Below are 26,591 nucleotides of genomic sequence, written 5' to 3'. Positions count from 1 at the left end.
TCCTGGAGGTCCAGATGTGGTGTGCTAGCTGAAGGTTCGTTGGATTAAAGCCTCCCGGGTGTCCCTGCCTCCCTGCAGTGTGCCGGGTCAGCATCTGCCCCCTCAGCATTTCCCTGTGTATGCTCATCCTCGGACTCACTGCTGAACCCATCGTGTGCAGCTGCAGTCACTGCGTCTACATCTTCTTCATCCACTGCATCCCCCCTTCCAGGGCAAGATTGTGGAGAGCGCAGAATGCAACCACTATCAGTAATACATGATCTGGGGGGCGCTGGAGTGTGCCCCCTGAGCGGTCCAGGCATCGGAAGCATATTTTGAGAAGACCGATAGTCTCTTTCCACCACAGCCCTTGTGGAGGCATGGCTCCTATTGTACCGCTGCTCAGCTTCTCTTCTTGGATGGCAGAGTGGCGTCATAAGCCATCTTCTGAGGGGATAGCCCTTGTCACCCAGCAGCCATCCATCAAGCCGGGCTGCAGCACTGAAGAGCCTCAGCACCTGGGAGTGTCTGAGGACGTGGGTGTCGTGGGAGCTGCCTGGTTACCTTGCACAAACTTGTAGAATCAGCATCCTGTGGTCACACACTATCTGCACGCTCATGGAGTGGAAGCCCTTCCTGTTGATGAAGACACCGGGCTCACCTGCTGGTGCCTTGCTGGCCACATGTATGCAGTCGATTGCACCCTGGATGTGGGGGAAGCCAGCAATGGCCACGAGGCCTATGGCTCGCTGTGTTTGGCATGCTGGGTCCCACCAGTAGTGGATGAAGGTCAATGCCTGTCTGAACAGAGTGTCTGTAACCTGCTTGACAGAAGTGTGGACAGCTGATTGGGAAACACCACAAAGATCACCCACTGAGCCCTGGAAGGAGCCAGAGGCATAGACGATGAGGGCAACTATGACCTTTAGAGCCACTGGCATGGGCTGTCCACCCACACACTTTGCGGAGATCTCAGGGCCAATCATCTGACAGATATAGTTGACTGTCTCCCTTGAGAGACGGAGCCTCCTTTGGCACTACACCTCAGATATACTGAGGTAGCTGCTTCGCCGCCTGTATACCCTGGCAGCAGGATAGTGGCGTCTTCTGTGGCCCCTTCCGTCTTGGACTACCTCTTGGCCCTGCACCCCTTGTTCCTGCATCTGTTCTCCCAAAGATGGCTCCCCTGGAGGCTGAATGTGCACTTCTGGCCACCTCCCCCTTCTAGCACTCTCTTCCTCCTCAGAGGAGGTGTCTCCAGTGGAGAGTTCAACTCCCATTCCAGGCTAAAGGGAGGCTTCCTGAAACATACAGGACCAAAAATGATTTTTCACTGCAGAGTACTCACCTAAAAGTTGAGAGACCAGTCCAAGCAGCTGGCATGCTTTGTGAAGTGTTTCAGCTCACACAGGCAAGTATCAGTTACCTTCCAAATTAAATATCTGACAGAACATACTCATGACCCCACTGAGCCCTCTATCCCACCTGTGGATGAGGTTTATACAAATGTCTCCTACCCACCTGCCCATTGCACCCGTGCGACGACCCAAAGATCGCACGGGCCCTGAAAAATCACTGTTAATTGGTGCCTCAAAGGCCTTAAGTGGCCCGTGAATTAATGACGGGCCTGCATCGGAGATCATCGCCCACTCACCCACCGAAATATCGCAATGGCGTACGGTGACGTTGGGACCCTCGCCCAACATCACTGCATGTCATTTGACATGTCGGCATGCAGGTCCCTCCCCTGCACGCCAATGGGAAAATTCTGCTCAATAGATATTTCTTTCGAAAATTAAACCTATAGAAAGACAAATTTTATTTATTAAAAGTAAAATTATAATTATTAGGAAGAATATACTTATGCAAAGAGTGCCACATATTTAGAATAAGCTGCCAGGAAACATGAGACACAAAAATGCCTATATTATAATATAGCAACACAGAATTCCTGAGACTGCACTTGCACTATGTGCTAAAATCTGCAAAATATTAGGATGAAGGAAAGTTGAATGTTACTTACACTTCCATCACTGCATGGCTTTAGTTCTTTCCAGAATGTCTGTGTCTGTGTCAAGTCCACCTTATTTAATGGTAATGACACCTCTCCGATGGGATCATTTCGACTGAAACGATCGTAATCTAAGACCTGAAGGTACAGAACTCGCTGCACTACTTTCTCATAGGGGAAACCTGAGGGTAGTGAAAAAATGGAAACAGCTGTCATACAACAAAAATGAAGAAAATTTGTACCTCAGAGGTACAGAAACAAAGAGAGGGAGTTGGCTTTCAGATTTCAGTAAAATATAATACTAGGAATATAAAGTCTTCATAACACATATTTGAGTGATAAAAAACACTTTGTTATACAAAGATTCTGTCCTTTCAATTTGGGTTGTAACATGTAAGTGTAAAAACATGGTTAAGTACTAGTGGCTAGAGGTATCCTGGGAGAGACTATGATTGGAGGAGCAATCAAAGGTGATACATTTAGACTGTCACACAAGTATACCACACAACAATAAAACACATTGGTAGAAGTGCACTTTTTCTTCAATGATACATTCATATTGATGTCTAGGACTGAAATTTCAATGCAGTGATACACATACGGCGGGCTCTTATGTTAGTACAGAGCTTCGTCTATCACTGATGGCTGTGACAGTCCCATGTCTCTTGCTTTACATAGGCAATGCTTGCTATATGGGCACAAGTTATTCTTGCTTTCTCTTGATTTCCAGTGACAGAAAATAAAAAAATTCTGGTACTTGCAGTGGAAGTCAAATAGACCATGAAGACAGAACAAAGAAACAAAGAGCAATAGAAAATAAAGAAGAAGTGGGACTAAGAACCAAAAAGAAGGAAAAGAATATATTAAAATCATATGTTTCTGTACTGGGTCCATTTTCCCAGCGATGTCAACAGGAACTACCTTTTCAGTGTCTACTCTCATTGCTGGAAAGGTAAGATGCCACTTTTGGTATTCTGAACATTCGTGTTGTTCACAGGCCACTTGCTTGTTAGCATAATTTAATGTGATCATGTGAATGGTGGCACAGCAGGGACCGGTTTGTTTTAACATTTTTGACAGTACTTTGTACGAGCTGCCATTATACCACAGTCAATGCATGTTCCTGTTAGCAGCAAGACAATGAGTAAGAGCCAGATAGTAATCATATAATCAAGTGAAAATTTTGTTCATCAGGAAGAAGATTCACTCAGAATCTTCTTCTAGAAACAATGAGCTATGCTTTCATACTTTCGCTAATGTTAGCAAAAATGTTGATATAAGTATAAATCAATTATGCACATTTCATAATTAGACATTTTGCTAATTTTAGTGAAAGAAGGAAAATGTAATCTAATGTTACTTTCACAATTCATTAGCAAGAAGTGGACTGGCAAGAAAGTGTTGCCTGCTGAAGAATTTGGTTGCATTGCAGAGGTCATAGAATCAGGAATGGGAGAGGAACCCTCCACTCTAGCCCTGAAAATAGCTCTCCCACCTCTCCCCATCCTCTTTCTGGGCTCACCTTGTTCATGAGTGCCACCTTCAGCTACGTTGATGGCATTCCTAATAAACTGGGGCCTTCTCAATTTCTCTTCTTGGCTCCTCTATGTTGGGAGACCAAACATAGATTGAGTGGTCATTTGTCGAAAACCATAGTTGAGTCTGCAAGACTAACTCCAAAGTTCCAATACTTGCCATTTTAGTTCTCCATCACACTTCCACTCTGTGTTCAGAGTTCTACGTTGTTCCAATGAAGCTCATTGAAAGCTCAAGGAACAGCATCTCATCTTTCAATTACACATTTTTCAGCCTTCTGAACTTGATAATGAGTTCAGCAACTTTAGATAACAACCAGCTCTCCTATTTTCTTGGACAACAGGTTTTGCTATCATTTTATATCTCCTCCAGAACCACCCTTTGTTTGTTTACTTGTTCCCTTTTGCCTTACACCATCATTATTTTTGTCATTTAATCTCTCCTGCCTCCCAGCCTATCATAGGCCTTCCTTTTAGTTCTCCCCCTCCACTCTGCACCCCCACCTCCTCTTGCTTAAAACTGGTTGTATCTTTAACTTCTGGTTCTGATGAAAGGTCATTGACATGTTAACTCTGATTTTCTCTCTCCAGATTTTGGCTGACTTCCTAAATGTTTCTAGTATTTTCTGTGTTTATTCACTTCTTGGCTCCCATACCAACTGTTATGTAAATATTTCTCTGTACCTTATTGTTAAATTTCTGACAGGCAATTGGGGACCAGAAGTCAATTTTTACTCACTTTTCAGTTTATTCATAAAGTGAAGCATGACAAATGTATAGCTCCGAACTCTACAGCCCAACACCAGTGTCAACAGTCTCTCTTAATATGTGCTCAAGTGATCATCCAATGAATGCCCCCCACCTGTATACACTTAACCTTAATTTATACAATTAACATTCATTAATCTGTATTTTACTGTAATCTTCTCTTTCAAACTGGCATCATTCCTCTTTTCCTTTAACCTTATAAAGCTACCTTCGATGACTCTGTCATTGCAAACTAACACCCCATATCTAGACCTGAATTTTCCCATCGGTAATTTGGGGGCGGGGCCCGCTCGCCGACGGGAAAATGACATGGGATGATGTCGGGAGGAACCCCTGACGTCATCCCGGTCCCTTTAAATTTTTAGGAAGGCGGGTGGACAGTGAAACCTGCTGTCCGCCCGCCGAGCTGTCAACAGCCAATTGAGGCCATTGACAGAGTAATTAAGATAATTAAAGACCCTGCCCGTCCAACCTTAAGGCTGGTGGACAGGCCAGGAGCCCCAGCGGGCTTCTGATAATATATGAAACCTCATCACTGGCGGGATGAGGTTTCATATCTGTTTTTAAAAACTTTAATACATTTTATGTGATATTTACTAACATGTCCCATCTCATGTGACATTGTCACATGAGGGGAACATGTTAACAATTTTTTAATTTTTGTATTTTTAAAGTTTTTTGGACTGTCAGTAATCTCCCTGAACAGCACTTTGTCTCAGAGAGCAGTGCGCACAGCACTTCCTGTCGGGCAGGCCGCTAGGCGGGCCTTAATTGGCCCCCCCACTCAAAATGGCGGCTGGCCCCGTTTTGGTGGCAGAGGTCTGCTGTCCGCCCGCCGTTGAGACGGTGGGGCCCGCACACCCACCAAGGACAAAATTCTGCCCATAACCTCTATCTTTTTCTCCAATCTCCACATGTATTTGCACCATCCATTCTCAACTTCTCTGCAACCTTTGACATTGTATTGATTACACAACACTCTTCTATTTTTCAGTCTGGAGGGACTGCCCTTGCTTGAATAGAGTCTTTCATCTCCGATCATAGCCAAAACATCTTTCATAGTAACTACTATGCCCACCCAGTGCCATATTTTGGAGTGTTGTGAAGATCCATTCCTGGCCCCTTTCGTTGAACCACAATACTGTTATCCCAGCGTCTACCAAGGTCTATCCTTGACCCCACCCTGAAGAACAAAAAGCTCTACTTTTCCACCAGATAAGTTACAAAAGTCAGAATAGGCAATCTCTGCGATGGAAAAGAGATGGGGTGAGAAGATCAGATCAAGGTTGAATTGGACTTCAAGGTTAAGGAGACTTTTCCACCACTTCAACTGCCTGTTAGTTAAATTGCCTGTTGGACATCCAGCTGTGGAAGAGCTACAAGGTCTTCAAACTAAACATTGTAAAGACTAAAATCACCTTTGGTCCCTGTCCCAAACTTCACGCCCTTGACACCAAAGCCACCCCTTCCCCTGCCATTGCCTCAGGCTGAATCATTGACCAATCATTGTTGGTCATGTTGGAATACTCTGTTGAGTATTTCAACATGCCAACCAAAACATGACCAGACTCTTAAACTTGAAGTCCAATTCAACTCTGACCTGATCTTCTTACCTTCTGCCTTTTGTAACATTATCTGCTTCTGCCCCCCCAGCTCATCTGCTGACTCTTTTCCATGCCTTTGTCACTTCCAGATCAACTATTTCAATGTTCTCCTGGCTGGCCTCTCATCCTCCATCTCTGTAAACTTCAGTTCATCCAAAACTCTGCTGCACTAAGCTGCAGACCTACATTGGCTCCTGGTCCCCCAGCATTTCCAATTTAACATTTTCCTCCTCACCTTTAAATCCTTTCATGCTCTCGCCCCTTCCTATCTCTACAAGCTCCTCCAATCCTACAATTCTACAAACTCTACATCCCTCTGTGTCCGGCTTCTGGTGCATCTATACCTTTCCTTTCCCCTAGCGCTGGTGGCCCCACACTTTGGGATTCCCTCCCTAAGCTCCTCAGGCTCTCTACCCCTCTTTTCTCTCTCAAGAAACTCCTTAAAACCCACCTTTGGTTATCTTTCTAACATCTTAATTATTGGTTTGGGGCCCGTCATTTTCTCTAACACACTTTAGAATTTTTTCTATCTTAAAGGTGTTCTATAAATGAAAATTGCTGTTTTATGTTTGTCCATGTGTGGGGGAGTCACTGGCAAGGCCAGCATTTCAGCATTTACTGTCCATCCTGAAATGCCCTTAAGGTGGTGGTGGTGACTCTCCTCCTTAAACCGCTGCAGTCCATGTGGTGTAGATACACTACAGTGTTGTTAGGCAGGGAGACTTTGACGCAGTGACAGTGAAGGAACAAAAATATATTTTAGAGTCAGGATAGCATGTGGCTTGGGGGGTAACTTGCAGGTGGCAGTGTTCCCATGCCCTTGTTCTGCTAGTTGGATGATTGATGGGCGGTGGCTGTCAGCAGCTTCTCTTAGCTTCTGCTAGCAGCAGTTTTGGGTTTACCTTTTGATCAAATGAAACAAAAAAGTGACCAAGTTAATAAATGTTTGAGATCATCTTCTGTCTATATCATTGCTCAGCATTCAAAATGAAAGTTCCAGAAATCCGTAGCACTCTTACTCTCCATCAGTCTCTCAGCTGTTTAAAAAATCTAAAACAAAAGATGTTCAAACAGTTTTCGGCCAAGTCCCAGGTGACAGGCTGCCTAAAATAAAACATTAATTAGTTCAATTTGCCAACTATTATTCAGAGAAGCACAAAGGCACAAAGGCTTTGAAGCCAGTGTGCTGAGTACAAGCCTATATACATTTTACACATTCTTGTGAACATTCCTTTGTCCACTATTTTAATGAAAACAATACACTTTTAAAATTAAAATAAAAATACCTGGAAAAACTCAGCAGGTCTGGCAGCATCTGTGAAGAGGAACACAGTTAATGTTTCGTGTCCGTATGACTCTTCAACAGAACTAAGTAAAAAAATCATACGGACCCGAAAAGTTAACTGTGTTCCTCTCCGCATATGCTGCCAGACCTGCTGAGTTTTTCCAGGTATTTTTATTTTTGTTTTGGATTTCCAGCATCTGCAGTTTTTTGCTTTTACACTTTTAAAAATGTGGGTTCTTAAGTCCATTAAAACAGTTTCATTTCAATGCTAATAGTTGAACAGTTTAAGTGTGAGAAGCAGACAGAAGGGGAGTAATTTATTTCATTCATTCTAGCTCAATTTTTTTGAGTGGTCATGTGCTCTGGTTGATAAGATCATTCTGTTCTCCACCAATCATAAATGCACAGGAACAACAATCTAGAGTCACCATTGCATTGCACCTATGTTTGTTCGAACAGCCTGTTTTTTTTGAGTGAATCATCTAACAATTTCTAAAGTGTAGACATGAGTCATTTCATGTTTCTTTAAAAAAGGCTCATCTATATTCCTTGATGAGGAGGTATTTATACAAGTTCTTAATTAATTTCATTAGCAAAGAAAATATCAGAAATCAAGATGTGATGTTACTCAAAATGCAGCAGCTCTGAACATTAAATATTTCACTCCATCATTACCTGAAGATCTTTAATAGTGCAATATCATGAGATCAACTTGTATTGCAATGACAAAATGCTATGATAACAATTACAACACAAAAAAATGGAACATTTTCCAGCCAAAAGGGAAATTATTTTTGTGAGAAAGGCTGGGTAAATTTCTTCTAGTTTTGGGGAGACCATGTGATATGATAAAGCACTATGCGCAATCTCTCTCAATGAATATAGAGATATAGAGTTAACAAATTAATAAAAAGTTGGTGTAATATATTTTCCTGAATGTGCTACCCTTACAATTATGTTGGTATAATGGGCTGAATTTTTGCTCTGGAAGTGGAAACAGCAGCCCAGGTCTGTTTTGGGGTCAGAAATCTGCCTCTGCCGGAAAACTGATTAAAGTTCAGATTTTCTCAGGGTGAGCCCTTAACTGATATGGAAGTGGGTTCCCTGTCAACTTACAGCCAGTGGGGGTAAGATTGGAGCTGGGTCAGATGAAGCATAAAGAACTCATTTAGACCCCTCACGGTAGCGATCGCTGAAGCTGCTGATTAGGCCAAAGCCTTCCACAGCATCAGAGAGAAGTGAGATATCGCAGGAGATAGGCACCCGGGGCAGGAGGGGAGTCTCTTGCTACATTGATGCTGACCTGGGTCTAATGCTGGAGGCCAGGAGGGAGAAATCAAGGCCCTCTTTGCAAGGATGGCAGCAGGAGACAACCTTGGCATGTAGCAGGGGCACCTCTCTGTTCAGTGTTTTCTCACTGACTCGTTTTCCTCCTCCTCTCTTACATCCTGCTCCTCTCACAATTAGCTGCCTCCTTCCAGGTCCTCACTGTCCTCAGGATCCACAACGCTCTGGAGGAACATGTTGGGGAGAATGCAGTAGAGCACAATAATGACCAAGATCCTTGCAGGAGGGTTAGGGGACACTACTCAACTGGTTCAGATACTGTAATGGTATCTTCAGAAGTCCGATGGTCTGTTCAACTGTTGTCCTACTGAGAAGGTGGTATTGGTTTTTTCACCTCTAAACCTGTCCGGGACTAATATAGATGGGTCAGTAGCCATTTCTTCAAGGATTTCCCTTATTCATAAGGATTCACTTTGCACATTGAAGTGAAAATCTGAACCAGCCTGGGCTAGCAGAACTTAAAGGAGTCATGGCAGCTATGAGGAAAACAAGCACAGACATGGAGATAACTCTTATTGTGGTTGCAGACCAGTTAGACGTTGACGGAGTGGAAGCCCTGATGGATCTCATTAGCAATTGACAGGCTGTCTTGATGGCCAAGTGGATGCAATAGATAATGCCCTGCACCTCGGGGAATCCAGCAATGGAGATGAAACCCAATGCCCACTACCTCTGTGAGAGTGTGTCAGTTGTTAAATGAATGTGCTCCTAGTTCAGGCAAATAGGGCATCAGTGATCATCAAGTTGCAGAAGCCACTAAGGTCCACAGCTAATCCTTGGAAGCAGCCAGAAGCAAAGGAGTTAAAGGCCACAATGAACTTGATGGCTACAGGCAGGGCATGGTGACCAGTGCTGCGAGGTGCGAAGCTTTTGGTGGTGAGGGCACAGATGTATGTGACCATCTGCCAGGAGAGTTGGTCTCCTGCAGCCCAGGGTCTTGGTCATCTCCAGGGAGCTCCATCGTTGGTGGTCAATATTGTGTTGAGGGTTGGCATTTGTTATCTTCCTGCCCTTCTTTTTTCTCCCATGACCTCCTGCTGCTCGGGGTTCTGCCCTTCCTGCAATGGGTATTGCCCCTCTTGCTGCTTGGGGTTCTGCCCTTCCTGCAATGGGTATTGCCCCTCTTGCCCCAAATTTGACTGTTGTGCTCACATTGCTAGCTGGAGCCTTCCTTCTGGTCAGGTGGCCGGCTAATTGTCCTTGGCAGCCTTGACCCTGCTTTTTAGCTTCCGCCATGCCAAAAGGTTCTGACCCCATTCAAAGCCCAGGTGCTGAATGCTGACTCTGCCTGCCACCTGCGCAGGATCAAGGCACCTCCTGACCAAGTGCCTAGTCCCCTTTGCTCTGCCAATGCTCTAATAGGGTTGGGGTGATGCCCGGGGGCAGCCATGATCCTACTCCACCAGACCACGCCTACAAAACCCAAACCAAAATGTCTTCTGTTGTGATTCTGTGATTGGGCAGCACTTGCTGAAGAATCCTGAGTGCACTAATAGCTCCACGACCAACCAATTTAAGATAATCAGTCAAGCTCATACAGAACTCATTTATGAAGTGACATACATTCATACACAGGAACCAATTCTCTGCAAACAAAAGGAATATATTCAAATCTTGCACATTTTTGAATTACCCAGGAGCTTTCAGAGCCTATAGCCCACTGCTTTCTCCATGGCAATGCCTTGGCCACAGTTGACTTGTCAACTAAGATAAAAGCAAAAAACTGCAGATGCTGGAAATCCAAAACAAAAACAAAAATACCTGGAAAAACTCAACAGGTCTGACAGCATCTGCAGAGAGGATGTTAATGTTTCGAGTCCGTATGACTGTCTCCTGTTCTGTTGAAGAGTTATATGGACTCGAAACCTTAACTGTGTTCCTCTCCGCAAATGCTGTCAGACCTGCTGAGTTTTTCCAGGTATTTTTGTTTTCGACTTGTCAACTAACCTGCACCCTTTTTTCTGTCGTATAAATTGTGCAATCATTTGAAATTTTGCATTTCTGCAACACATCTCTCTTTTCAGCAATAGTCAATTTCTGTACCACCAATTGACTGTTGAAATTAAAAGCATTATCCCCAGGGAATTTTGGTGCTCGTCAGAGCAGCTGCAGTGCTAGCATATGGGTACACTGGGCCCCATTGTGTTTTGAATGTTTTTCAGTCCATTGTGAGGTTTTACTTGGAGCTAGTGTACTTGGTCACCGGCTTTGTCCCTTCTAACACAGCGTGGTTGGCCAGTTCCCAGGGCAGCAGCAGGCACTCGGCGGTCTGGATCTCCCGGGATCTGATGGTGCTGCGCTTATTGTAATGAGCCAGGTGGAAGGCCTCACCCGTGATGCACTCGAAAATATCGTTCATGAATGAATTTCTGATGCTCATGGCCTTGGAGGAAATGCTGGTGTCGGGGCGAACCTGCTTCTTCACTTTGTAGATGTAGATGCAGTAACTCTCCTTCCTCAACCTTCGCTGCTTCTTCCCGCCCTTTGCTGCCGGTTTCCTTAAGGCTTTCTTGGCTCCCCTCTTGGAAGCTGATTTCTTCTCATCAACCATCTTCAGTTTCAGACACAGAAATAGAGAAGTGACTATATAGTATCAAGACAGTTCTCTTCACAATTTGGGAAAAGAGCTGTCCTTTAAAAGTCATTTTAGTATGCATTGCAAATTGCTATTCGTGTGCTACAGTATTAGTCTACTTCTGTAGGTCATCTAAGCGAATAAATTCAATTAGCGGTTTCTGCTTGTATGAAATGGCTATAGAATTTAAGATCTTTTGTTTTCTGGATTGAACAGTGGCCTAGAAGAAATCTTATGCAAATTCCAGTGCATTGCATTACAGCTGAATAAGTCACTGTTTGCTCCACATAATGACACCACAATTCCCAACCAAAATGGAGATGATTGCATATTTCCACCATCAATGATGCCTGGAGACCTCAGTGCTGTGAGTGACTGACATTGACTTTAAGCACATAATATATTTTACTAACTGCCTCTTGCTGGAAAAACCACTGTGCCTTAACTGGGAGAAGTTGCTGCAATTTCAATCATGCATAAATTCTGCATGTTGCCGTTTGTAAATTTTCTTTATTAAATAGACTTTATAAATAAACTTTTTATACTGTAAAATAACATTGTTTGCTGTAAATCCTGCCTTACATCTCTTGCCTTACTTCCAACTAATTGGCTGACACAGTGGTGTCCGGAATAAAAACAAAAATAGCTGGAAAAACTCAGCAGGTCTGACAGCATCTGCAGAGAGGAATACAGTTAATGTTCAAGCCTGTATGACTCTTCATCAGAACTAAGAACTATAGAAATGAGGTGGAATATAAGCTGGTTGAGGGGAATGGGACAGGTAGAGCTGGATAGAGGGCCAGTGATAGGCGGCGGCAAAGAAGAGATTGCCAAAGTTGTCATAGACAAAAGGACAAAGGGGTGCTGACAGTGGTGCTATTAGCTAAAGAATGTGCTAATGATGACATTAAGGGTCGAAAGCAGCACGAACAATTGACAGATAGCCCTAGTGGGGGTGGGGTGGGGGAGAAGGGATCGAAATGGCCTAAAAGGTAGAGATAAAACAATGGATGGAAATACGTTTAAAAACAATGGAAATGGGTGGGAAAAGAAAAATATATATAAAAATAAATAAATTTTAAAATAAATAAATATAAATTATTGGGGAAGCGGAGGGGGGATCGGAAAGGGGGTGGGGATGGAGGAGAGAGTTCATGATCTGAAGTTGTTGAACTCAATATAAAGTCTGGAAGGCTGTAAAGTGCCTAGTTGGAAGATGATGTGCTGTTTTTCCGGTTTGCGTTGAGCTTCACTGGAACATTACAGCAGGCCAAGGACAGACATGTGGGCATGAGAGCAGAGTGGAGTGTTGAAATAGCAAGTGACAGGGAGGTCTGGGTCATGCTTGCGACAGACTGAAGGTGTTCCGCAAAGCGGTCATCCAGTCTGCATTTGGTCTCTCCAATGTAGAGGAGACCGCACCGGGAGCAGCGAATGCAGTAGACTAAATTGAGGGAAATGCTGCTTCACTTGAAGGGAGTGTTTGGGTCCTAGGACTGGGTGGGGGGCCAGGAAGGGGAAGTGAGCAGAAGGGGTGGAGATTGTGCCTGAGGTGGGCTCTGGGCTATGGTAACTCAGTGCTGAAGACAGTAAAGAAAACACTTGTTTTGGGTGGCAAAAGATTCAGACCATTGATGGAACATGTCAGGTGGTTTACACAGGAAAATTGTGTTCAAGTAAAATTCTGAACCATAACAGCTGCATCATGCACTGTGTTTAAGAGCACATTACATTTTAGTGAGCATGATATAATGGATAGTGCATAACAATATTGTGAGTAATAAAACACAAAGCTAGATTGAACAATGGGCTAACAAAATATATTTTATAGAATATAGGGTAATATAGCTTATTAGTTCACTGCCCACTATATGGCATAATATAGCATATTGAGTGCTGCAAACTACGACATGATTTATTATTTAGAAAGTTTACAAAATGCCCCAAAATATATTGTAGGATACTTGCCACTTATCAGTTCAAGCCCGGATGTTGTTCAGATTTTGCTGCATGTGGGCATGGACTGCTTCATTATCTGAGAAATTAGGAATGTAGATGAACAATATGCAATCATCAGTGAACATCTAGCGGAGGGAAGATGAAGCAGCTGAAAATAGTTGGGTCTAGGACACTGCCCTACAACAATAACCTATGGTTGACATGATTGGCTTCCAATATTCACACCTATCTTCCTTTGTGCTCGATATGACGCCAGCCATTGGAGAGTTTTCTCCTTAATTCCCATTGGCTTCCACTTTACTCAGGTTCCTTGATACTCAGCCAAGAAACTAAGGACATCTCACCTCTGGAATTCAGCTCTTTAATCCATGTTTGGATCAAGCCTGTAAAGACTACTGAAGTGGAGTAGCTCTGGTGGAACCAAACTGAACATCGCTGAGCAGGTTTCTGGTGAGTAAATGCTACAAGGCATATGTTGTATGCTACATTTTATATTATGCATTGCACATAGTGTAACAAAAAGCATGCTATGAAGTTTATCCCATTAACATGTTGTTGTAAAACCCCACACAGTATATCAAATATATCAGTCCCTACATCACTATTATCTGCATAACCTTTTCACTGATGTAATAAGATTGCTATTGCATTTTGGGGAAAAACAGCACCAAATCAAGGGAAGAAAAACATATTATTGAAAAAATAATGCAGATTTTGCAAAATATGCAGAAAAAGTAAAAGGTGAGCTGAATTCGGGAGTTTTGTTGATGTACATAAGGCTCTGAAGTTGACTTAAATCAGTTTCATTGTTTAGGGCATAAATACACCAACCATGTGGTACAATACTAACCATGTGCAATCTACTACTTCTAGTTGAACCACGTAAAAATAGGGGTATCAATGACATTGCCCTGCAAAGAGGAAAGATTTGCTCCTGATCAGTTTCATCCTTGTGTTCCCTGTTGAAAAGCACAGGTGGATGGTATTGGATGCTGGCTAAGAAACTGTTGCGGAGACATAGGTATGTCTGAACACTAACTGTTTTAGTGTAGGAACATAACTATTTACAGATGTACAAGACTAGTATTAGTCCAAGTCTGGGCTTTCTCATTCTATATTCTTAGTCACCTTACATCATCTTGTGGGGGTTACGGGTTCTCCAGTCCCATACATCAACTCTTTCAGCCCTGAACACCCTAATACTACAAATGGAAATGGGGTGGCAGGACTGGACTCAGCCAGGGTATCCCCCACTAATTGAACAGCCAGCTGACACAAACCATCTAGGTTTACACATGAAGAATTGGGGAGATGGTGGCATAGCGGTATAGTCGCTGGACTAGTAATCCAGAGACCAAGGGTAATGCTCTGGGGACCCGCGTTCGAATCCCACCAGCATATCACCCACTCTACCATTACCACCAAGCCAAGGGATCAACGCTGGTTCAATGAACAGTGCAGGAGGGCATGCCAGGAGCAACATCAGGCATGCCTAAAAATGAGATGTCAACCTGGGTAAAGTTACAACACAGGACTACTTGTGTGCCAAACAGCATTAGCAGCAAGTGATAGAGCTAAGTGATTCCACAACCAATGGATCAGATATACACTCTGCAGTCCCGCCACATCCAGTCGTGAATGCTGGTGGACAATTAAACAACTCACTGGAGGGGGAGGTTCCACAAATAGCCCTATCCTCAATGATTGGGGGGGGGGGGGGGTGGTGGCCAGCACATCAGGCAAAAGACAAGGCTGAAGCATTCACAATAATCTTCAGCCAGAAGTGGCGAGCAGATGTTCCATCTCAGCCTCATCCGGAGGTCCCCAGCATCATAGATGGCAGTCTTCAGCCAATTCGATTCACTCCACATGATATTAGGAAACAAGTGAAGGCACTGGATACTGCCAAAGGCTATGGGCACTGACAACATTTTAGCAACAGTACTGAAGACTTGTGCTCCAGAACTTGCATCACCCCTAGCCAAGCTGTTCCAGTACAGCTACAAAACTGGCATCTACGCAACAATGTGGAAAATTGCCCAGGTATGTCCTGTACACAAAAAGCAGGACAAATCTAACCTGGCTAATTACCACCCCAACCATCTACTTTCCATCATTAGTAAAGTGATGGAAGAGGTCATCAACAGTGCTATCGAGCAGCACACGTTTAGCAATAACTTGCTCACTGACAGCCAGATTGGTTTCCGCCAGGGCCACTCAGCTCCTGACTTCATCACAGCCTTGGCTCAAGCATGGAGAAAAGAGATGAACTCCTGAGGTGACATGACAGTGGCATCAAGGCATCATTTGACTGAGTATGGCATCAAGGAGCCCTAGCAAAACTGGAGTCAATGGGAATCAGGGGAAAATTCTCCACTGTTGGAGTCATACCTAGCACAAAGGAAAATAGTTGTGGTTGTTGGAGGTCAATAATCCTAGTTCCAGTACATCACTGCAGGAGTTCCTCAGGGTTGTGTCCTAGACCTAAACATCTTTAGCTGCTTCATCAACAGCCTTCCTTCCATCATGAAGTCAGACATGGGAATGTTCATTGAAGATCGTACAATGTTGAGCACCACTCAGGACTGCTCAGATTCTTGACATGATCCATGTCCAAATGCAGTAAGAGCTGGACAATATCCAGGCTTGGGTTGACAAGCAGCAAGTAGTATTTGTGTCACACAAGTGCCATCTCCAACAAGAGAGAAACTAACCATCATCCCTTGACATTCAATGGCATTACCATCGCTGAATCCCCCACTATCAACATTCTGGGGGTTACCATTGACCAGACACTGAACTGGACTAGCCATATAAATACAGTGGCTACAAGAGCAGGTCAGAGGCTAGGAATCCTGAGGAGACTATCTCACCTCCTGACTCCCAAAATCCTGTCCAACATCTACAAGTCACAAGTCAGGAGTGTGATGGAATACTCTCAACTTGCCTGGATGAGTACAGCTCCAATAACACTCAAAAAGCTTGAAAACAATCAGGACAAAGCAGCCAGCTCAATTGGCACCCTATTCACAAACATTCATTCCCTCCACCGCCGATGCACAGTGGCAGCAGTGTGTACCATCTACAAGCTTTACCGAGGGAACTCACCAAGCCTCTTTAAGCAGCATCTTCCAAACCCAAAACCACTACGATCTAGAAGGACAAGGGCATCAGACACAGGAGAACACCACCACCTGTAAGTTCCCCTCCAAGTCACTCACTATCCTGACTTGGAAATATATTGCCATTCCTTCACTGTTGTTGGGTCAAAATCCTGGAACTCCCTTCCTAACAGCACTATGGGTGTCTCTACACCACATGGACTACAGCGGTTCAAGGCGGCAATTCACCACCACCTTCTCAAGGGCAATTAGGGATGGGCAATAAATGCTGGCCTAGCCAGTGACACCCACATTCCATTAATGAATTTAAAAAAAGATAAGGGTCTCAGATGTTGGCACCCATGCATCACTATAAGAGATATAATTTTCAGGAAAGGAGAGGACAAAAACAAAGACCATGGGAGGGGGCTTGTAATGAATGGTCAACTGAACAGGTATCTTTGTAGCTCATTGATAGACAATGTTACCTGCAGTATATAGCCAATTTCAGTGAGTAGCTGACATTCCGTTTAGCCGTGTAGCAATTTGTACAAAGGCTTGACACATTTGTCTGGAATAATAATGACAGATGTGTTCATATTACAATATTGAACAGCATCATAGCTGGGCTGAAATGTGCCTGATAATTAAGAGTTACTAAATGTCAATGCAGTATTCATATTTTGCCATTGGATGTCACTAATGCATTACATTTTCAAATCATGCTAAAGTCACTTAGAGATGAAACAACAGCACCACATCTGAAATCCAGTACTGGATTCCTCAAAGTTGGATGCTAGAAATGGAATGAAATTCAGTTGACAGCCCTTCAATCAATTGAGCTCGTAATGTGGCTCATTTCGGATGCTAGTAGTGCCATACATTCATACACAGGGATCCATTCTCTGCAAACGAAAGGAATATGTTCAGCCATGCGTCTTTCTTTATGATTGTCAGGGAGCTTGGGGAGCCTATAGTTCCCCATTGCTTTCTCCATGGCAACGGCTAGAATCAATTTGCCGACCAATCAGCACCCTTTTCTCTTCTGGTATAAATTGTCATGATCGTTTGAAATTTGGCATTTTTGCATTTGTCCTGATGAGTGTAAGGCAAAAAGCTTCAGCAACACGTCTCTCTTTTCAGCAATATTCAAATTCTTTACTACCACATGACAGTAACCTGTATATATTATGAACAACTATTGACTCTTGGTGAATTAATAACAACAATTCAATTACAAGGCTCAGATACAAAACAGACAATGAAGACCGGTTTTTAACTTAGGACAATAACCTGTGGGCCCAGGTGGGCAGCAGCATCTGGCCCCTGAGAGATTTCAACTCCTGGAGCTTACCTGCATAAGTCTAGTCCCATTTCTGCCCCAAATCAGCAGAATTGGCACCTACATGGTGGGCAGGACCAGAATGTCGGGTAGCAGGAGTATGCTGCTGGGTACTATAGAAACAGCCCTCGGAATTCAGGGCAGCAGAAACATCAGGAGGCATTTGAAAGTCTTGCTCAGAACAGGTCAAAATTGAACTTTTGGGGATAGAGCGGGATCTAGGTATATAGATCACATAGGTGACTTTGATTGCGTATTCACACACTTTGTGCTTGGCTGGAGGCTTAAAACAGCCTTTGACTTTGCTGTCCTTTCATGCAATGCCATTCGAACCTCTTGATCAGATTTCTGTATTTTACCTTTCATTGACAATCATTTTCAAGGCCCATCAAATCTCTTAATCCCATCTAAGAAGAATAATGAAAATTGGCTTTTTGTAATTCATGATATATAAAGTCAGAATCATTTGCCAAGGATGATCATTTAAGAACTTGAACTTTTTGCTTGGAAACAAAATAACTATTATGCCCAACAAGCCTATCTCATTCAGATTAATTCAAAAGCACCCATCACCAATATAACAGTAGACCTACAGCCAGCAATTACTAACTTTGTAATTTTACTTCTGTTTCATTTTTGATTTTTAAGTGAATCTTTATTAAATCTTACTTTGTAGGCATTCATTTAAACCTAGGTGTTATTCTGCTTTGATTATTGATCAATTATATAATCATTAATATTAGTTGTAGACTTAGACCTTTCTCGCAAGGATATTTCTTGCGCATCATATTTGCAGCTGCTGTTTTGACTAAACATTGTATTTTTCAAGATGCGTTGCTGCAAAACAGTTGTTTGCCCATTGCTTAAAAAGAGGAACTGTTCTTACTGTAGTGACCCCGCTGACCCTTGAACTACAAGCCAGGACAATGAATGGCCTTACACTTGGGGTGGTCAATGAGATGGAATTTGACTGGACGGTATACATGTGAGAGACGCCATCAAGGATTGTAAACAGCCTGAGTCCGTAAAGTCTGCAGACTCTATAAAGTTGGTGAGAAAGGTTGATAAAGGCTCATGGTTGTTTAGACCTATATTTTGGGAAAGTCTGAACAAGGCCTCAAAAGACTGGAATGGAGCCAGGAATTTGGCTTAAAGGGACACTGCCTCCAGGATTTGCTGCTGCAGCCGGAGTGGAATAGTCAACCACTGAAGGCTTGGGAGGAAGGAACATCGGCATGACTGACCGAAGAGTTCACCCTGTGTAAGGTTATTCAGACATGGCAATGTATTAACCAATGGGGAGTTTTATCAATTTATGGTCCTGTCTTGGAACAGACTAATTTGGGGTTTTCCTGTTGGGGAGCTATTGCGAAACAGACTAACTTGGGGTTATGTTTGTGCTTTAAAAAAATTGTCTCTTTCTTTTACTTCCGATATATATATATATAAATATACACGTATACACACACACACATACAGAGTGCTTTCTCCTTTCAATAAAGTTATCTTTCCTTTTTTCTACTTCTTTCTTTCTTTTTATATTATCAATTATAATTGTTATATTATAATTATTGTTCAATATTCAGTAAATTTGTTGATTCAACACATTATCTAGCATTGTCACTCATTCCTGTCACGTCCAGAGTACGGCTCTGAACCCAAATGAGACTCTTCAAGGGACTCTCACACAACCACCAGCAGCTGCACCGCTATAACCTCTGGCAGGTTCAAAACGGACAAAATGTTATTTTTGCTGTTATTTTTGAGAGATGTAATTTTGCTAAGAGGTTCAAATAACAATTGTAAACCATTTCTCTCTTGCAGTTCTTGGAGCCTCTTGAACTAATAATCCTCCTGCATATTCATTATATTCTCTTTAAATTACTTGAACCTCCCAGGTGTCAATTAGTTTTTGCATCAATTGTCTGATGTCCACACTTGTACACAACCGACAGAGAAAACATACCCCAGAATGGATTAATGCAGTGCATGTTCTTTAGGATAAATTGGTTCCACTGTTTTCTAGCCAAAACTTTGTCATTCACCCTAATAACGATGCATTGAAATAACTGACAATGGATTAAGAAACTTATCAAACCATAGCCATTCATCAGCCTCACCTTCAAACAGGAATGTCTCGTTCCAATGTGGGTTTAAATTCTTTCTTTTCACCTTAGTTTCTAGCTTGTGTTTTTTGTCAGGGAGCAAGTAGATTTTAACGAACGGGTCACTGGTGCCACTAAAATCCTTTGCTGGCAGCTCTACAGCCTTCATTATTTTCACGGTGAAGGTGGACTCCTGGAAATTGTACCCGACACTGAACTGAATACGGCCCAGGTTCTCACGTGAGCTTCCCTCATGGTCGTCCTCAGAACCTGGTGATAGCTGGAAAAAGGAAATAAAAATTCTGCTGAAAATGACAGCGTTTAGAAATTCTGTTCAATCTTGGACTCACGTAAGTTTCTGAATTCCTGATATGCTTCTGTAGGTTCACGTGTAAATCATAATGTGACTCATTGAAAGGGTTATATGGGCTCTAAAATTTTCTTCCTATGCTTCTCAGCTTTGAAGATGCTCCTAATCCTGTCCTAATTTCTTTTTATATTGCTCAGTGTCAAATTTTGTTTGTTAACACTCCTGTGAAGCTCCTTGGGACATTTTACTATGTTAAGGTATATAAAAATGAGATGCTGTTGTATAAGGTACTTATTTGAACATGTGGTTCTTGACATTGACTTCCAGTTATCTCCATTCCTGGAAATACAGTCTATTGTTTTTGGTCATATATTATTCACGAGAGAGAAAAACACAAAGAACTACGGCAATGAAAGCAATCAGGTGAGCTAAACAGTTTCAACCCAATCCACAATGGACATGAGTCCACAACATAAAACTGTCCTTCATTAGGCACAAATTTGTATTGATTTATTATCTTACTCTTGGTGATCACAGAATGGCTGATATTAGAAAGTGAAAAACACCATACTGTTGCAATAAGGGTAAGTCAGTCCTGGTCACATTGCTGGGCAAGAGTAGTGGAAGCTTTTCATCCTACCACTCTATACTTGATATGGAAACGTTTTGAAGTTGACTCTAGGTACCTGAGATGGAAAGTACTCCGTTCCCTTTTACTGGCACCTTCACAAGCACAAATGTTCATGAAAAAATATTAACGATAAAATAATGAAAACTCAAGTGCCTAATTTTCAAAATTTTGTGCTCTTTCTAGAAGTCATTAGAATACAGAGATTTGATTTATATTAAGAGTTGTGGTAGTTATTTTCTGTCCATGTGTTGTCAGAGGTTCAATTAAAATGGATGTTTTTGAGTGCATGAAACGCAATGTGCAATTAAACAGGAAGCCTAAAGACTCTTGCTGGAAAGTGCACAGGTGTGGCTGTAAGGTGAGAACAGGACTGTGTTGACCTCGATGATCACCCCTTCCCAAATAATCTACTCTCACTCTCTCTCTCCAAGTTTGTATGTGAAGAATTATTTGGGTGAGGAACTGGAGAGTTGCTACTGCCTATTAAGCTATACCCCAGCAAGAAACAGCACTCCCGGGAGTAACAGAGAAAATTAGTCAAAACAATTTATCAGTTCAAATGCAGAACTTATGAAATATGTTCTGAGGCACCATGATGGGTATTCATTCTCTGTTCTATTATCATAGCTCAAAATGAAAGGGTGTTTCATTAGTGCATATAATCTAATCTAGAGACTGGTTTTGATCACCTTAATGGAGATTCATTTAGTCAATCATGGGAATTTGAATTTTATACAAGATCTGGTATTATTCCACAAGATGCACCATACTCCCACTTTAAACTATTCTGCATGTAACACATTCTAGCCTTGTGATATCCTATGTAACAACATTTATTGACCACCTCATTTCAAAGAATTTTATAAAGGACAAAGGTGAACTCTGAGCAAGAAATAAAGGGCCTGATGGGAGAAAGAGTTTAAGATTCACCTTGAAGAGGCATGCTTTTAGCAAAGTTAATAAGATAAGGAGAGGTGTATCAAGGTAAACTGGCTTAGGAGGGTCCAGTTGGCCCTGACATAATGGTTAAAAGACCAAACAGGTGAGTGTGGCTAACTGTTGTCAACTGAAGTTAAGTACATACAGATGGAGGTCATTGACCGGATTGTTACTTAAGCACTTATAAAGAGACACTTACACAAGAGTGGATGAAGTCAGGAGATACATACTTGAAATGTTTCACTCTATGAATAAATCTATTCCAAGTAAAGACTGGCTTTGGATCCTTCCTTCCCTAACTGACTAATAGGAGTAATAACAATGGTTAAACTGTATCTGGAGTCAGGGCATTGTAGGAACTGGTTGTGATGTGGGGCTAGGGAAAATTTTCCACAAAGAGTTGAGCGAATTTAAAACGAGGTTTTTGAAGTCAATTTGTTGAACTCCCAGAAAACGAGCGGATTTGGGTAAGGGTGAAGTTATGTTTTTGGAATTAAGTGCTGGAAAGACTGATGCTACAGAGTTTGAGCTTGAGATTATGAAACATAAAGCAGGGGACACCAGTAAAGACAATATTAGAGAAATAATTTGTTGAAGCAATGAATTCACGGATGATAAGATTGTAAATAATTGTATACTGCTGTATTGTACGTTCTTGTTACATATCCTGTTCTGTAGTTTATAGCTAAAACCATGGTCTGATAAGTGAGCTTATTCTACTACTCGTCCATGTCTACAAGGTCACAAGAAGGTTTGTGTCACAATGGGAGGAATTTTACTAGCCTCTTGAAACTGGTTTGGAGTCAAGAGAGCAAGCGAAATCCAAGTGTGTTGTGCAGGTTCCACAATGTGTTCCTGCTTCCTCCCATTTTTCCTGGTGGCAGCTTCTCTGCAGTGATCGCAACCCACCATTGGCAACAGTGGGAAGCCAATTAAGCTTGTTAAGTGGGCAGTCATTAGCAAATTCCCAAGGGCAATGCAATTTTTATAGCATTGCATAGGCTCCACACTATCAGAACTTTGGCTACTCAAGAGAGGCGGCTGCACAGTGGATAAGTCAGAGCGCATGAAAATAAGATGTAATCTCACCGTTCAATGGTGCAAACAGGAGGGCATCTGCAGAGCAAGAACCACTTTTGGAACCCTCAGCCTTTTCTCGTGGCCATTTCACTTTGTCCACATTTGAGGTTTTTGCCCCAGCAGCATACTGGCCCTCAGCTGTTGAGAAGGCTGATGTGCTGATTTGCCATTCCTCCTCCTCGACACATCAAAAATGGAGGTCACAACTATGCACAATGTGAGGAATAGTTACCTTGCAGTGATTTCCCCTGAATTGGCCAATTAATGGTCAGAGGAACGACTTGCTGTCTAATTAAGGATGGCAGGTAGGCTCTCAAGGCTGGTGACCAATTGGAGGCCTTCTATCACTGTAGAATAAGCAACTGCTTGCAGTTCAGGTAAGTGAGACAAAGAGTGCCTCCCTTTTGAGGCACCCTCTCTCTAACTTATTAAACTTTTCAATTTAAAATGTCTTCAGCCAGGTCACCATTGTGGAATGGGTAGCTGTCCACAGGGCAGCATGCAGCTACAGCTGTGGCAGACAGACAGGAGTCAGGGAGAACCTCAAAACCTGCCTGGAGAGCTGGGCCCCCAGTCTGCTGCTGGAGACTATCTCTAGGGAGCTGACTAGTCCCTGATGGGGGTGGGGTTGGAATTGGAATATCCAGTTGGATTCTGGTAATAAACCTCATTGGCTTTAAAGGCCCTTCAATTGCCTCCCTGCTGCTTGCGGGCAGGTAGCTCGACCCTGTACCCAGCCCACCTCAGGGAAGATGGCCCTGGCCTGAGATGGTGGCAGTAAACTGATACGACAACCTGGGGCAAGAATTCCTGCACCCACCCACCTCCATTTGGTGCCTAAAAAGTCCTGCTCCAAGACTGCAACACAGACAAGTGGTAGTTGCAACACTTACATCAGTATTTTTGTACTAATTGAAAAAAAATCAGTTGAATTAGCAAGGTGATGCAATGATTATACACAATGATATTTCCATGTTTATCAGTATGATTAAGATATTGTTATAATGGGCAAAAGTGTTTTGGTTTTTAACATATAATACAGCACTGGAAATGATCTCTCTCCTTTAGGCATGCAGTGATCACTATGTCTGAAGATGTGCAATGGGTACTACTGAGTATCATAAATATTCAATATGTATCTTCCTCTGCTATTGTACCAAGATGACAAGATGGAAATCACAAGCATGTTGTGAAGGGTGGGTCACTAGTTTTATTTTTTCCATCACTGCAATACTCATTACTGTTCTGTCTGTGATTATAATAGTTAAAAGCAACCCTCACAGCCAACACCAGAAAAATAATGGCATGGGCTGATCTAATTCTCAATTTAGCCATCTCAGTATAAAGGCTGTAAATAGAATAAATCCCCGGAACAAGAAAGAGACTGAATACACATTAAAGAGCAAGCATTGCTAGCACTCTGGAATTTTGACAGCTAGGTTATGAGAAACTGTTAAGTTGCCTGCTTGACAGGAATAATTTATTTTGTAAACTAACAAAAGGAAAAAGTTCTGGGCTTACAAGAGAAAAAGAAACATTTGCATTCATAAAACGCCTTAGCACAGCTCTCAGAAAGGTTGCCAATTCTTCAAATGCAGTGAATTACATTGAAATGCAGTGACTGCTGATGTGTGGACAAAGATGCCATTAAAAAAACTCAAAACTGTAAAGCAGCTAGTATGTGCAGATACACCAAGACCATTTAAAATTTAACAATTATAATTAAACCACTTCAATAACAAAAAATATCATGTAATTATGTAATATGGTGCATAATGCAAATATCAAATTTATAGATTAAATAATGAGTCCTATGTAATGTAAAAGGATTGTAATTATGCTGTGCAATACATTGTATCAAACTGCTTTATACACTTAAATTAAATTCCTTTGGGCATTACATTAGTGATGGGGTTAGTCCACACTGCGCGTTTCACCCTACATAGAGTTTATACTTAATATGTTACAAGCAGTTTTCATTACTTGTTTTTAATGCCTAGAAATCTATTGGTGGAAACAATCATACCACTTTGTGTGTAGAATTACTCATTTTACCATTTCAATTATTTTATACCTTTGCTTCCATCTTCAGGATGCTTGCTTTTTAAACACCTAGCAAAGTAGAAAATTAACTTTTATTTTATCCTGCAGCTTCCTAATAGTCTTTTTCTAAAAAAAAATGGTTCTACTGGGTCTTAGTTCCACATGTGATAGGCCAGCCATTTCGTAGTTTGACCAAGTGGTCACTCTTCCTATGTGAGCCTAGTGTGTAAATGTCAGTTATATGATAAAGAACAATTTTAATGTCAGAGAAACCTCTGCAAGCTGTCTCTTTCTTTTGCTCAGTATCAGCCTCTTACCATAAAAATGTTGTTTAAATCTTTTTCCACTGCCTCTCCAATATGCTGTTTTATACCTTTTAACAATTCCTTTAAGCAGACTGTAGAAAGCTAAAAATCCATTCACTTTTTTCTTTGACTGGAGCTTTATTGTTCATCTCTCCTCCATTTTTTCTCCACCACTACTAACATTTTTGTTTAACTTTCAGTTTTCAGTACTGAAAAGGGATTGTTGTCTTCAAGCATTATCTTGTATTTTATTTTCACAGTTATTGACTGGCCTTTCTAGAATTTTCTGTTTTTGTTTCAGATTTCCATCATTTAGAGCATTCACTTTTATTTATTGATTTGTATTACTTGTTTATTCCATGTTATTGTCACTGAAGCCAATTGTAGTTCCTGGGGTTGTAGGTTGATGGGTCTCCAACTTCAATGGTCTTCCTAATTGAAATGGACATCTTATTCATAGTACCTGGAGAGTAATGTAACATTAAAGAGCAAAGACTCCTTTGTCTAAGATATGTTGCCTATTACTAGTTATCTACATCCTATGGAATAATCAATTTGTGCTATGAATGCATTCTGTAAGAGGATATTACTCATTTTTCATACCTAACTAAATGCTGGATTGAATGTAATAATGCTTTGCCATCTCTAGAATGAAACTGTCCAATTTTAATCATATTCCCAAACCACCAATGAAAGACAGAATTTCACTCCTTTGGACCAACTGAGTATTGGAGAAAAAGCACAATAAATAATATGACATTCCAGTGCTTAGAAAAGCTCCTTTGTTCATCATTAATTCTCAATAAAGACAGTGGATCTCCCAAAATAGGTTCTGAGTTTTATAGTTCAGAAAGCCAACTGGCAAAGGATGATACTGTAGTCAATCTTATATTTATTGTGAAACATTACTAGTGTATACCTCCGATTTCAACCAGACATAGTTTCAGTAAGTATCGCTTTATATGTGCTCAAGGAAAAAACTCAATTAATGCCCTCATCTGTATATAACTAAACACAATTGATATACAGTTAACACTGATGCCTACTATCCCCCTACTAATTCAGCCCAGATTTAGAATCAAATCTGGATTTTTTTTTCTCCTAACCTGTATGTCTCAGTTCCGCAGCAGGTATTGGAATTATCAATTGAGCCATCAGGGAAGTTGGCCTTTTAATGAATTTAAGCAATGAATCAAACCAAAGCTTTTGCTTAATCTTTGCTGTCATTATTGGACAAAAAGTTACTTGTAGCTATTGGCAACTATAATATTTGCTTTGGACTAAAGCTATTTTTTTAATCTAAAGAAAAGGTATACAGAACATTTGATAAGAACAGCAACATCTCAGCTACTAAAAACAATATATTCAGAAAACTCTGAATTAGCCTCAGAACACAACAGAGTGTATGAAACTGCAGGTTTAATGGAAATAGAAAATGTTATCAAATTACTTTCACCTTAGATATCCCCTGGTCCATTTGGATTTCTCATTGGCTTTTATAAGAGGTTCTCTCATACTTTTACTGAAATATTGGGCAAAAGCTGGAATCTTTTCAGTTATGATTTTATTAACCTTGGAAGAAGTTAGACAAGCTGAAATGAGGAGACCAAATCCTTGAACCAACTCAATCACTGGTACATGGTAAAGGAGACATTCAGCAAAATTAGCCTCC

General features: G+C 41.7%; 1 protein-coding gene across 1 annotated transcript in view; it reads right to left on the bottom strand.

The window, feature by feature from the left end:
• The window catches only part of syt7a (synaptotagmin VIIa), a 715,758-nt gene that overhangs the window by 25,364 nt on the left and 663,803 nt on the right, over positions 1–26,591 (bottom strand). Inside the window, exons 10-11 of the mRNA XM_041196517.1 lie at positions 19,627–19,891; positions 2,003–2,172 (exon numbers count right to left, since the gene is read on the bottom strand). Coding sequence (XP_041052451.1) covers positions 2,003–2,172; positions 19,627–19,891 — 435 coding nt within the window. The remainder of the gene's footprint in view (positions 1–2,002; positions 2,173–19,626; positions 19,892–26,591) is intronic.

This window comes from Carcharodon carcharias, chromosome 10 (genome assembly GCF_017639515.1).
Source record: "Carcharodon carcharias isolate sCarCar2 chromosome 10, sCarCar2.pri, whole genome shotgun sequence".
Lineage (NCBI taxonomy): Eukaryota > Metazoa > Chordata > Chondrichthyes > Lamniformes > Lamnidae > Carcharodon > Carcharodon carcharias.
This window is presented reverse-complemented; position numbering and strand designations above follow the sequence as displayed.